The 14,201-nt window shown below is 36.9% G+C and overlaps 1 protein-coding gene across 2 annotated transcripts in view; it reads right to left on the minus strand.

Annotated features, from left to right (window-relative positions):
* Positions 1–14,201, minus strand: part of LOC132098113 (stalled ribosome sensor GCN1-like) — a 54,113-nt gene that overhangs the window by 30,327 nt on the left and 9,585 nt on the right. The window contains exons 15-26 of one of the 2 annotated variants that reach the window (XM_059504257.1): positions 14,000–14,152; positions 13,823–13,915; positions 13,669–13,744; positions 12,639–12,798; positions 12,369–12,558; positions 12,163–12,287; positions 10,901–11,079; positions 10,716–10,809; positions 10,094–10,207; positions 9,824–10,022; positions 3,619–3,768; positions 1,583–1,770 (exon numbers count right to left, since the gene is read on the minus strand). In XM_059504257.1, coding sequence (XP_059360240.1) covers positions 1,583–1,770; positions 3,619–3,768; positions 9,824–10,022; positions 10,094–10,207; positions 10,716–10,809; positions 10,901–11,079; positions 12,163–12,287; positions 12,369–12,558; positions 12,639–12,798; positions 13,669–13,744; positions 13,823–13,915; positions 14,000–14,152 — 1,721 coding nt within the window. Of the gene's footprint in view, positions 1–1,582; positions 1,777–3,618; positions 3,769–9,823; positions 10,023–10,093; positions 10,208–10,715; positions 10,810–10,900; positions 11,080–12,162; positions 12,288–12,368; positions 12,559–12,638; positions 12,799–13,668; positions 13,745–13,822; positions 13,916–13,999; positions 14,153–14,201 lie in introns of both variants that reach the window. The other variant, XM_059504256.1, reaches the window with a different exon arrangement.

Genomic DNA, 14,201 nt, shown 5'->3' on the forward strand with positions numbered 1-14,201 from the left:
GGGGTTTCAGTTATACAGACACGGATAGAATCATAAATGTGCATTTCTGACATTTGTATGAGATTTTACTTTAGTAACATGCATAGTAAAAGCTACATTTTTATTAATATTTTTTTATTTTCAAACATGAATACACTTTTAATTGCATTCATTAAAATGTGTATATAGATATGTTTTACTATTGAATTTGCAATTTATGATTATAACATTTTTTAAATTTGAATATAATCTTAACACTTTCAATTATTACTTTAATTGTATATTTTAACTGAATATTTTTATTATTGAATTTGAAATTAATTTACTACATTTTTTACTTTTACATCTGAAGGTATTTTTAATAATTTCAGAATAATAACTTCAGATATTAATTTATTTTATTTGGTGTAATTGAATTTTATTTTGAAGTATTTAAAAAATATTATTTTTTTATTTTTAATACTGAATAGGATTTAAATTTGAATAAACTTTATCTAACATATTTTTAAATAAAGATATAACTGCATATTTGTATTAATTAATTGTTAATTTCTTTTTACTGCATTTATATTTATACCTGAACAATTTGAATAACAATTTTTTAAACTTTTATATAAAATAAAAATATGATGGTATAAGTGAATATTTTTTCTTTATTTTTTTTTAAACCTGAATTGACACCACACATAACACATCCCAACTAAATTCAGTTCAACCACAAATTTAAATTTGTGAGCCATCTTAGGTGCATGAATTTCTTCTTTCAGACGAATCCAGTTGGACTAATATTAAAAATCGTCCTGGCTATTCCAAGCACTATCATTGCAGTGGGTGGGTGTTTTGTTCAACAGTCCAAAAGATGTCAAATAAAGCGTGCCCATCAGCAATAAAACGTGCCTCATGCAGCTCTGGGGCATGCATAAAGGCTTATATCAATAAAGGTTTATATCAAAATCCTCCAACATTTTTCTTTACAAATCCTCAGTTTGTACTTTTAATTTATGACCGGTGTCCACATTCGTCACTAATGACACAACACCGATGTCCAACGTACCACAGTTAGATGAAGTGAAAGAGAAGTGTTTATTAATGGATTTTTTAAATTTATTTTATACAAAAACACATGGATTCGCTAGGGGAGGCCTTTATTCATGCCTCTGGGCCGTGTGAGGTACATTTTAATTACAGATATGCATGCTTCATTTTTGGACTGTTAAAGAGGAACACCCGCCCACTGCAATTATAACGCATAATTTTCTAATGGCTAATTTTCCTTTTTGGGTGAATTAACCCTTTAATTTCATAATAACCTTGGTGAATGTTACTGTGGTCAATCATGTAACAATTTCTTCATTCACTCTACAAGTCATGACAGAAAATCAAGTCAAATGCACTGGTTTAAGTATGGCATTCATTTGCATGCTATTTGATTAAATAGAAGAAAACTACACGCCTTTATAAGTTTTGATTGATTCCTAACTTTTATTATCTAATCAAATTCAAATCCAGATCTGTCAAAATTTCAGTTACTGCAAATTTGACAGATCAATAAATCAAAAACACAGATCAATGACAAAGCAATGAGTTGAAAACCCAAAGTTACCTCATCTATGAGTGTGTCGCTGTCGTTGAATCTGGCCCGCAGCTGAGCGTGTGTGTTGATGACCTGCAGTGCATGGGTCATCATGATCTCGCTCTCCTCTGAAGATCCACTGCTCTGACTCAACACCGTCTGTAGCAGCGGGAAACAGAAGGAGAATGCCGGTGCTGACAGGACAAATGCACCTGATCCTGCAACTCAACACACAAATACATCTCTAATGAGTCTTACTTTAAACTACGTCTTTAATATTTTTTGAACTATGAAGTTCTTGCAGCAAAAATTGTTGTAATATGGCAAGCCATTTTAACGTTTAATGCTTAGAACTTACGATCATCTATTTCTATGCTACTGGTACTTATTTTTATCTATTCCATTAATTATTTTGTAGCAACTAGTAACTTTTTAAAGATAATAGCACATTTTTATTAGATACTAGTTCTTATTTCAATAGTGACTGGTAACTATTCTACTGTTACTAGTAACAAACGTGAACATTTTGCAATCAACTTCTATGGGGATCTGTCATTCAGATATTAATTATGAAAGAATTGCAATGCTTGGGCAAAACGATATAGAGTTGATGTTGCTATAAAGTTAGAATTGGTTAATGCGGTTTACAGGTTTCATAGAAACAGATGATGTGCGTCAAATAAGTCGCTGTACTGAATATTTCAATAGTTGCGGACAAAACAACTCAACTTGAGAGCCAAAGCAAACCAATGACATGAGATATAACATCATGTATTAAAGAATGGTTTGATCAAGTCAGATGATGGGGAAAGAACAGTAACAATTTACGGTTACACACAAGTGCATTGTGCAAACTGTACTTCATAGTGATGTTTAAATAGCTAAAGAATAATTCACATGTTCATGTTTTATTTGTAATATTTAGCTTACAGTTCTCAGTTAGAAATGCTTCAGTTCGTTTTGATATTATATTGTTATATGATTTTTAATGGAGTCTCTACAGTACTAGTAGCTTAAGAATAAACACTAGTAGCTAATAAGAACTAATACCTAATGGAAGTATTAGTAGCATGAAAACAAATTCTATCATGTTTTATACAATTGTTGTAATATGGCAAGCCATTTTAACGTTTAATGCTTAGAACTTACGATCATCTATTTCTATGCTACTGGTACTTATTTTTATCTATTCCATTTTTATCTATTCCATTTTTATCTATTCCATATTAAAGAATGGTTTGATCAAGTCAGATGATGGGGAAAGAACAGTAACAATTTACGGTTACACACAAGTGCATTGTGCAAACTGTACTTCATAGTGATGTTTAAATAGCTAAAGAATAATTCACATGTTCATGTTTTATTTGTAATATTTAGCTTACAGTTCTCAGTTAGAAATGCTTCAGTTCGTTTTGATATTATATTGTTATATGATTTTTAATGGAGTCTCTACAGTACTAGTAGCTTAAGAATAAACACTAGTAGCTAATAAGAACTAATACCTAATGGAAGTATTAGTAGCATGAAAACAAATTCTATCATGTTTTATACAATTGTTGTAATATGGCAAGCCATTTTAACGTTTAATGCTTAGAACTTACGATCATCTATTTCTATGCTACTGGTACTTATTTTTATCTATTCCATTTTTATCTATTCCATTTTTATCTATTCCATATTAAAGAATGGTTTGATCAAGTCAGATGATGGGGAAAGAACAGTAACAATTTACGGTTTCACACAAGTGCATTGTGCAAACTGTACTTCATAGTGATGTTTAAATAGCTAAAGAATAATTCACATGTTCATGTTTTATTTGTAATATTTAGCTTACAGTTCTCAGTTAGAAATGCTTCAGTTCGTTTTGATATTATATTGTTATATGATTTTTAATGGAGTCTCTACAGTACTAGTAGCTTAAGAATAAACACTAGTAGCTAATAAGAACTAATACCTAATGGAAGTATTAGTAGCATGAAAACAAATTCTATCATGTTTTATACTTAGATCAATTAGATGTTAAAATGGCCTGCCATAGTTTTAATTATGTGGTGTGTGTTATTCACCGGTCTTGCCTTCTCTCTGAAGTGCTGTGTTTGTGTGCAGCAGTGAGATGGTTCGTTGGGTTGCTGTGTTCAGATCTTCTTGAGCCCAGGCAGGATCCAAATCACACTCTGGCTTCAGCTGACGCAAGGTCACATGACCCACGAGAACCGCTAAATTAACCGAGAAAAACACCGATTGGAATCACATGAAACCAAAGGTAAACAAGTGTTATTCACCAGGGATTAAAGTGAAAAAAATTCTTCTGACTGAATTTTTTTTTCAGGCCAAGTCATATTCCTTTCAATTTTTAAATAGTCGAGACCAATAGCATTTTAAGGGGAGACGTTTTAAACCGCTTTAATGTTGCCAGATGGCGTATTTTAAAAGCTATTTTAATCAATGAAAAAGAAAAAAACTTAGCTTGACAAATAATCAACCATCTACATAACTTTTCAGTGCATGTTTTTATTTATCTTATAAGACCAAACAATGTTTTAGGAAACTCTTAATTAACAGGAAAAAAAAGATAAAGTAACAGCACCACCATTAAAGTGCTATTCTTGTGCAAAAGTCTCTAGAGTGCTTTTTACTTCTTCTGCCTTTTGGCTGTGAAACCATATTCCTGAAGCTTGGCTACACCAGACACCCGTTTCAGTGTTTGACTGCTAACTACATGTGCAGGAGTTGCTCCATGTGAGGTGGAGGCTGTAGCACCAGTGCGTTTAACTCCAGGGATGGAGGAGGTGGAGGCTGTAGCAGCAGTGCATTTAACTTCAGGTTTGGAGGAGGTGGAGGCTGTAGCAGCAGTGCATTTAACTCCAGGGGTGGAGGAGGTGGAGGCTGTAGCAGCAGTGCATTTAACACCAGGGGTGGAGGAGGTGGAGGCTGTAACAGCAGTGCATTTAACTCCAGGGGTGGAGGAGGTGGAGGCTGTAGCAGCAGTGCATTTAACTCCAGGGGTGGAGGCTGTAGCAGCAGTGCATTTAAGTCCAGGGGTGGAGGCTGTAGCAGCAGTGCATTTAACTCCAGGGGTGGAGGAGGTAGAGGCTGTAGCAGCAGTGCGTTTAACTCCAGGGGTGAAGGAGGTGGAGGCTGTAGCAGCAGTTTTGCGTTTAACTCCAGGGATGGAGGAGGTGGAGACTGTAGCAGCAGTGCGTTTAACTCCAGGGGTGGAGGAGGTGGAGGCTGTAGCAGCAGTGCATTTAACTCCAGGGGTGGAGGCTGTAGCAGCAGTGCATTTAAGTCCAGGGGTGGAGGCTGTAGCAGCAGTGCATTTAACTCCAGGGGTGGAGGAGGTAGAGGCTGTAGCAGCAGTGCGTTTAACTCCAGGGGTGGAGGAGGTGGAGGCTGTAGCAGCAGTTTTGCGTTTAACTCCAGGGATGGAGGAGGTAGAGGCTGTAGCAGCAGTGCGTTTAACTCCAGGGATGGAGGAGGTAGAGGCTGTAGCAGCAGTGCATTTAACTCCAGGGATGGAGGAGGTAGAGGCTGTAGCAGCAGTGCGTTTAACTCCAGGGATGGAGGAGGTAGAGGCTGTAGCAGCAGTGCGTTTAACTCCAGGCGTAGAGGAGGTGGAGGCTGTAGCAGCAGTTTTGCATTTAACTCCAGGGATGGAGGAGGTGGAGGCTGTAGCACAAACAGAAGAGGGGGAACCTTTCTTTACTTTTTTAACCCTAACTGCTGAGAGGACCTTCACAGCTTCCCTCAGTTTCCTTTCCTTTTGCTTGTCAAGGTTCTCCTTCTTTTTCTTCAATTGATTTTGGTATGTCCCATAAGAAGACAGGCACGATCTCCTCAATGCAGGGGTAATTTGTATTTTGGAGGCAGTTTCGCCAATCACCTTCATGTGGGACTTGATAATGGCTAAGCCTTCATAAGTCTCAATGTTTAGCCTAACCCTGTCTTTCTCAATTATGTCATCCATGATGTTAAACGATCCTTCCACAAGAGGGCCAGTGAACAATGATAGAAGAGCCTTTACCAACTTCCCTAAGATGGGGAATCTCATTCCTCCTCCTGGCATCTTCATGGCAAAGATCTTACTCCACCAATCAACATCGATTCGTGCAATGTTCTCCTCAAAACATTTGGCCAGTGCTCCTAGATCTGTATCAATCTGGTAGGCTCGCACCTCTTCATCCAGTTGACCCAACTCCTCAGACTTCACAGCATTTGGCAAGGCCTTGGCCAAGGTGTTGAATGCACCTTGAACTGATTCGTGGAGAATCAATGATGGCGTCAGCACAGATAAAGAGTTGATGATGTTGTTGTTGAGGGGAAGGTTTTTCAGGAGGTATGTTGCTGCCTTTATGTAGCCTTCTCTGAGAGAGCTGTAGACCTTCTGCACCCAGGGCTTCTTTTCCACTCTAGCCTTGTTTAAGGCAAAGAAGCTGAACTTCCCCACAGACAACCTTTTGTCAGTGTACTGCAGGTCTCTCTTGTGAACATTAAGCTTCAACAAGCCCTTTGCACTCAAGGGGATAGTTTCAGGCTTCATAAATTTTGAGAGAAGTTCCCGAACCAGTAGCACCATTTCAGCATGCAGCACATGGATCATGGGCTTTTCATTCTGCAACTTCTTCAGGAACACCTGGAAAGTTGGAAGTACACCTGAAAATCACAATAGAACCTGATTAGAAATGTGTCTGAATATTTTATCCATTTATTCATTATCACATTAATAGTAATGTAACATACTCTTCCTTGAATATTACAACCCTTTATATATTTTTTTAGCTTTATTGTTTTATTGTTATTTTCATCTGTATAAATTTACTTTGTTTTGAAATGTGCTGTTTAAAGGGATACTCCACTTTAAAATGAAAATTCTGTCATCATACAGATATTTAGAAGAATATCAATAACCAGAAACTGTCTGGTTACTGACATTCTTCTAAATACATTCCTTTCTGTTCAGCAGAAGAAAGAAATTCATAAAGGAACAACATGAGGGTGATTGTATGATGACAGAATTTTCATTTTAAAGTGGAGTATCCCTTAAATAAAGTTTAGTAGTAGTAGTATGAACCAAAGTTATCTGATTAAGAGTGATCTAAAAACTGCATTTATGGTTAACTTAGATTCCATTCCAGGATTCCAGGAAAAATAAGCACATAATAAATATACCAATAAAAGGATTTCAATACATAAGAAATCTCTGTACTTTTCTTACCACTTGAATAAAAAAGTGAACAAAAAAGTGAATAAAAAGTGAACATACCTCGGTATAAATCAATCAGGGTTGTGAGCTTGTCAAACTCTGAAAAAAGCATACAGATGCGCATCTTCCGATTTTTGTTGACATCACTTCCGATCTTCGCAGATTTTGCCATTTGCTGTTGCAGAAAAATTATTCTGGCCTTCTCATCAGATGTAACTGCATGCTTATCAAGAAGCTGGTTTAGGAGCCATCTGCATCACAAAAAAGCATATACACAAGGATTAAGGAGAGAAAACAGACATTGCTATTTCTAATTGCCAATACTTAATTTGTCATGATATAATTTTTGTTTAGAGGTCAAGGCACTTTCCATCCCTCCTATGAAGGTTATTTAATAATTTCACTGCATCTGTAATGAAGCCGAGCTTCAATATTTGTCCTTATTTAACCCTTTAAGTCACTACTGTATATCTATTACTTGATATAACCTAATTGATCATTGATATATACACACACACAGACAAGTGAATCTCAAAAAATGAGAATATTGTGCAAAAGTTATAATTTTGATGATTATTATGGCTTACAGCTTATGAAAACCACAAATTCAAAATCTCAGAAAATTAGAATATTACATGAAATCAATTTAAAAAAAGGATTTTAAATACAGAAATGTGATGTCGGCCCTCTAAGAAGTATAATCATGCATATGTATATAGTTAAATATACTAAATATATTAGTTTCACCTTTTAAGGAAAAAAGAAAAGAGAATGCTATTGCCATGTACCTGTGTTTGTGTTGATCATGAGGAGACAGGACGCTGTAGAAGTGCACAACCAATGGATCCATTAGCTGCCGTATTCTGTTGCACACATCTAGCATTTGCAGGAACCTGCTGCTGATGGGACGTATTAGGCTCCTATTCGCCAAATGAAGTAAGGACTGAAACTCAGAAAAAACTTCTTTCTGTTTTGGTGATTTTTCAATGTCATAGTATACATCAGAGCAAAATTGTTCCACAAATCCCTGGAAAGGATTTAAAAGGGCTTTGGCTGCATTTGAGACCATATGGACAGTGTCTCCGCTGATGTCCAGGAGTGATGGATTTTCTCTCCTGATTAGTGTCTCTACTCCAGACTTTTTCCCTCTCATTACATTGCAGTTATCCAACAGTATACCAACAACCTGATTCCAGTTCAGGCTATATGACTGGAGAATGTCTGTCAGTGTGTGTGTGATTGTTAAGGCATCTGCAATATTCATTTTCCTTGAGGCCATATGCTGAGTTGCCACTTTACCCATATCCTCATCAAAGTATCGAATAAGAACATTCAGAATCCTGTCCATGTTTCCATCTGTTGACTCGTCTACATTTAAAGAAAACATCTTCGTTTTCAGCTTTGTTGATAATTCGTTTTTCCAATGAACAGCAATGCCATGTGTGCACAAGTAGGAGGCGTGTGCATTAGATACAGACAATCTCGAAAGTGCACTCTTGTCTTTGACAGCTGATTGCATTAAATTAACCAGCGGTTGTGAGACTTTGAACGACAGGTCATGCTCCGCTATGAAAGAACATATGCGCACTTTTAGATCGCACACACGATCGGCCATGGATGGATGAACCTCCGTTGTGGTACTTGTCGCACCAGGCAGGGAGCATGTGTATTGCAGAGCACGAACGGCAGCATTGTGACTAGCTTCTGACTGATGGCGAGCAAGCACTTTTTTGCCATTATTGCCATATTGTAGTCTCCTGTGGCATACTGTGCAAAGACACGTACCTGGCAGTTTGATTTTTTTAGCCCACAAACTAAAAGGCTTGCCATTCTCACCCATTTCGCTGAGCCAAGCCCATCTCCACTTATTTTTGACACTTTTATCTATCTCCGATACATCGGAGCCTTCCTGCAATATAAGTGTGTCCATGGTAAAGTTAACTGAAATGTAGTTCTACACCAGCGCTCATCTGACATGCACTTCTCCAAAGCTAATTGAGTGAACACGGAGCAGCTTTTCCGTGAGCGGGAATTGAAAACCCGGAGTGGACCATGAGCGAAGTGATTACAGAATGCTTAGAGTGGAGAGAGGAACGTGCTTTCGCTCCACTCCAGGCTTTGATCACATCCCCCTCAGCAGGGTGAATACACCTCGTCTTTCCTTAATTTAAGACCTATTCAAATTAAAATTAAGACATTTATTACACTATTTGAGAAATTAAAGCCTATTCACGGCCTTAAAATTATGAAAAGTGAATTTAAAACATAAAGGACAGACGGGAACCCTGCAATTGACGGAAATCCGTCATAGACTCGCTGCAATTAACGGAAATCCGTCGTAGCGACGGAGAACTTTAATCCCTGTATTCACACATGCAAAAATTATCTCAGGGAGATTTAAGCATGCACTTGCATTAAACCTAACTTACATTAATTATTTATATGTGAAACGAAGACCAAAATAAAGTAAAAAACCGTGAAGACATTTAATGAACAAACACTTTTTGTATTAGGCATTTTAAATAATTGCATAGAGATTTTATGAGGAGATTTCTAGATTTCTAAAAATTTTATTTACTTCTTATTTTATTATTATTTATGCATATTTCTAATGCAATTTTTATTTACACAAATGCATATTCACTTCAGAATGGTTTTAGCTGATTAAATGTTATTTAAACAGATGCATATTGAAAAAATATTTTAGCTGTTAAAATAATACTTTTGTTTTATTTAGACAAAAATGTATATTTCTTTTAGAAATTTAACTTTAAGCTGTTGAAATAACATTTTTACAATTTGATTTAATTTACACAAATGCATATTCACTTAAATGTCAATTGTTTTAGCTGTTGACATAATACACTTTTTAAATTTAATTTAATTGAGACACAATCACACACTAAACCAAAAATACGCCACCTGTTATTGATATATAAGCAAAAACAAAGTTGGGCAGCATTAAATATGTATTTGCATAAAAAAAAAATTAAAACAAGGACAACAAATACAAGTCAAGACATTTAATAAGAGTACGGTTCTAAACTAACAGGAAAAGGAAGGCATACCCAGGTAGTGCAGTTGTTTAGGCATGAGAGTGACGCCGATGTGCAGGAAGAGCTGTTTGACGCAGGGAGCAGCCAGAGGTGACTGAAGTAAGGGCAGAATAACCTGCAGAACTCCAGGAAGATGCATCCAGATCAGAGAAGGACGACGGGCCAGAGCCGCCTCCAGCAGACCGACAGCACACTGCAGCTCCACGTCCAGCTGAGACCGAGACAGAGACTCAGTGGTTCGTTCACACTGATGGGCGAATCTCAAGTGGTATGACCTCTCACCTCCTGCAAACGCTTGCGGATCCCCGACTCTTTCTCCAGCTGGTTCTGCATCATCTCCTTCTGCTTGCTGGTCAGCTGGAGCTCCTCTTTGATGCCTTTCTTCTTCTTGATCTCCTACAAGACAAACACAAGGGGGAGCTCAATCAGATGTGCAGTATAAAACAGAGAGCACTGCACCAGATACACTATCCCACAATGCAATGTACTGGTTTCATTAGCCCAGATTTTGAATGCATTCTAATGTTACTGAACAAAAGTTGTATATACATATTGCTCTATTTTTATATATTTTATAATTTTAATGTATCGTAGTCATTTAATACATCTAATGTATTTATAATTTAATATACTTAAGTTCACCATAAATGCACTCAATTTTAGAAATTACTATTATTATTGGATGCTCTTTAATATATGTATAAAATATAATTAAATTGCAAGATGCACAAATTGCTGAAATATATACTCATTTACTTTACAGAATATTATAATACTGTAATCCAATTTACTACTACTACTTTTTTTTCTTTATTTTCAAGAAGATTTTTGACTAAACGGTGTACATTAAGTACTCAGTATGCAGTAGTAAACAATTAGAGCATTTGTTGTACTTCTCTCTCACCTCCTGAAGCTCCAGTTCAATGATCTGCTCTTTGAAGGAATATGCCTTATTCTCTCTTTTCATGTTGCCTTTCTTTGTGCTCTCCTGCTGAGCGCTGCCAAAAACAAGACAACAACGCTTACTAGACACTACCCCATCCATATGATTCTCATTCATTCATCTCTATCTTGTTCAGTTGACTTTACCTCATAATGATGCTCTTGTCGTACAGTTCTCCCTCTGGCGTTTGCATGATGGCATACTCCTGACGCGTCACCTGACTCAGCCCCGGATTGGACAAGCGCTGGGTCACATGATCCATGACACGTGGCAGTAGTTTGGTGGGAGACAGAAGCGACAGAGAACCGACAGCATTTCGAACGGCCTACAGAGAGAGAGACACAATGTCCAACATAAATCTGTCTCAATCTGAATGCGTGTCTTATATCAAATTATTACTATTATTATAGGTTTCAAATTATTACTTCAGACGTATATGGAATCCTGCTTACAACACGGGATAAAAAAGTTAAAACAGTTCTTGCAACTTTTTAGATTTTTTTTTTTTTTTCACAATTCTGTGTTTTTTCTGAGTACTTGTGACTCTCACAAGAGACTCATAAAAAAAGTGTGAGATGTAAACTCAAACTGTAAGATATAAATCAGAACTGTAAGATATAAACTCAAATTCTGAGAATGTAAACATGCAATTTTGCATTTACATCTCGCAATTCAGTTTATTTCGGAATTCTGACTTTTTTCTCAAAATTGTGATAAAAAGTCAGAATTTTTAGGCACAAACTCACAATTGTGACTCAAAAAAAAAAAAAAAGTCAGAATTATGAAACAAATAGCTGCAATTATCTTTTTAAAATTTTAATCCAAGGTGTAAACAAGCTTCCATAGACATATGCTAACCAGTAAACAAAAAAGTACTGTTCATTGACCAGAAAAGAAAGAGCTTTGATAAAGACACATAAAATATTTAAAGTCTTGCATTATTACATAATTCTAATTTTAGTTAATTACTATAATCTTCATAATAAATTGAATTAATACACTTGCTAATCATGCTAGGAACATGCTAGGAACATGCTAATCATGCTAAAAACATGCTAGTAACATGCTAGCAACATGCTAATCATTTTTAAACTTCTTAAACTTTTTCAAACTTTTTGGTCCATCTTTCTCAAGCCAACTTAAAGTTTTCCTTGACGAACTTTTTATCTATTTTAATTACTATAATCTCAATAATATATTGAATTAATAAACATGAAAGCTCAAAAGGGAGAGCTTCCGAGTGGGTTTCCCATATTTGATGCACTCTTTGCATGCGCGTTGCTCATTGTTTTGAATAAAAACTAAATTAAAGATTGAATTGAATATAAAAATAAAAAAAATTGTGATGTGATATTTTTGCCATATCAACCACCCCTATCTACAGCGCTGTAAACGCAGCCAGTCAGACCTGATTGTCTGTGTTGGCTGCTAGCAGGAGAGGAAGAATCATCTCCAGGTGTTTGTCGATGAATTCAGCAGCGTCCAGCTTCATGGTGGGCAGCAGAGAAGGCCACATCTCAGACCTGACGGCCACTGAAAGAGAAAACGTGAGATTAACAGGATCCAGGAGCAACTGAAGGGATATTCCTGTAAGGATGCATCAGAGAGACGGACCGACGGACGGATGATGGGTCACGATGAGCATATCCAAGGCCAGTTTCTCAGTTTCGGCCGGGTCGCTCCACTGAGCCGCCACCGAGCAGATCACGCTCAGAGCGTCCAGCAGGATCCGCGGGGCGATGTAAGAGCGGCCCATCTCTGTGAGCTCACCCGTCTCTGTATAAACCACATCTGACGGCAGAATCTGAGTCAAGAGACGCAAGAGTGAGCACATACAAAACGCACCAGTGTAGAGTAACCGTTCAGTTCCTGGTTATCCTTCACCTTGTGTATGTTGATGACGACACGTAGTTCTCCCAGAAGGCCGTGGGCCAGACTGGAGCCAGCGAGCGAGGACAGGAGTTTCTTCACGGTCTGCTGAGCACGCTTACGCACACGCCACAGACGGGACAGCAGCACCATCACCGTGGCCTGATGGTACATCCTGAGGACAGCAGACACACGTTTGAGTCACATGATCACTTCTGCATGCATCAAGTTAAGATTGTGCACTATTGTTGAAAGTCAAAATCGACCTGGTTTACTTTCTTAAAGACTATTCCAGGTCTTTTTGTGAAAATTATAAGATTGTACATTTTTGTATAGAAACGTAACTTTTCAGCTGTAACGATGGGTTAATTAACATTAACCCTTTGATGACACAGTAAGGTGTTTCACTATGACACTCATTCTGAACCTTCTTTTTCTAACTTTGCTCTGTTTCACTATGGGAGATTAAAAAAAAAGTACTAGTGCTTTACTAAAAGTGAAACTGTAAAAATAAAAGCCAATTCAAAATATTTATAAATTAGTATTTCAAATTAGCTTTTATTTTTACTTTTTTATATTGTAATAGTATTCAAACGACACTGAAATAACACTATTGATTGTTTCCTAAATTAATTTTTTTTTAATTGTTAAGAAAAAAAAGGGTTTACAAATCCATAATTTATATAATTATAGACATTTGTAGCATATATAAATAAGTGAATTAGAACATAGGAAATAATAAAAAGAATTAATAAATTCATAAATAGATAACGAAAAATTATATTCTATTTATAAAATTCCATTATTAATTATCCTAGTGTTGCTCTAAAGTTTCCTACATTAATATTTTTAATCATTAAGAAAATAAAATGATCTACAAATGCTTAATTTATATAATTATTGACATTTGTAGCATAAATTAATAATAAAAGTGAATAAGAACATAAAAATAAAATGAATGAATACATTCATAAATACACAATGAAAAAGGTATATTACATTTTAAAAAAACTATTCTATTCCAGGGGAAATTGCAGCAACTCACTGAGACTTGCTGTTGTTGAGTCTTTGAGGCTGATCCAGGAACAGTCTTTCACACAGCAGCAGGACGGTGCACAGAGCTGTGGGTACAGGACAGGGTTAACAACAGCAAAAAAAAAAAACATACTGGATCTATTCAACAACTGGAGAGTCCTAACCTTCTTCACTGGCCTGAGAGAGGAACTTGTCTGTAGTGAACAGAGGCTTCTTTTCATCCAGTATCAGGTTCCAGAAGGACGCCAGCTTCGCTTCTGAAGACACAGAGGAACATGAAGATGAACGTTTCCAGCATGAGACACAGGAAAACTCTCATCAGTCTCAGTGTGAACGCTCACCGGACACAGAGTCCAGCAGAGACAGCCGACAGAGCAGCACAGAGGCGGCCACGCCTTCAGACAGCAGAGCATGCTGGGTATTCTGCGCAGCAGCTTTCTCCACCGTCTGGATGAGGAGAGGCATGAACTCCACCGCCTGATTGAGAGTGTCGCCTGAACAGACACACAAACACTGTTCATTCTGACTAAACTTCAGCAGCTG

Source organism: Carassius carassius, chromosome 21 (genome assembly GCF_963082965.1).
Source record: "Carassius carassius chromosome 21, fCarCar2.1, whole genome shotgun sequence".
In the NCBI taxonomy this organism is placed as follows: Eukaryota; Metazoa; Chordata; class Actinopteri; order Cypriniformes; family Cyprinidae; genus Carassius; species Carassius carassius.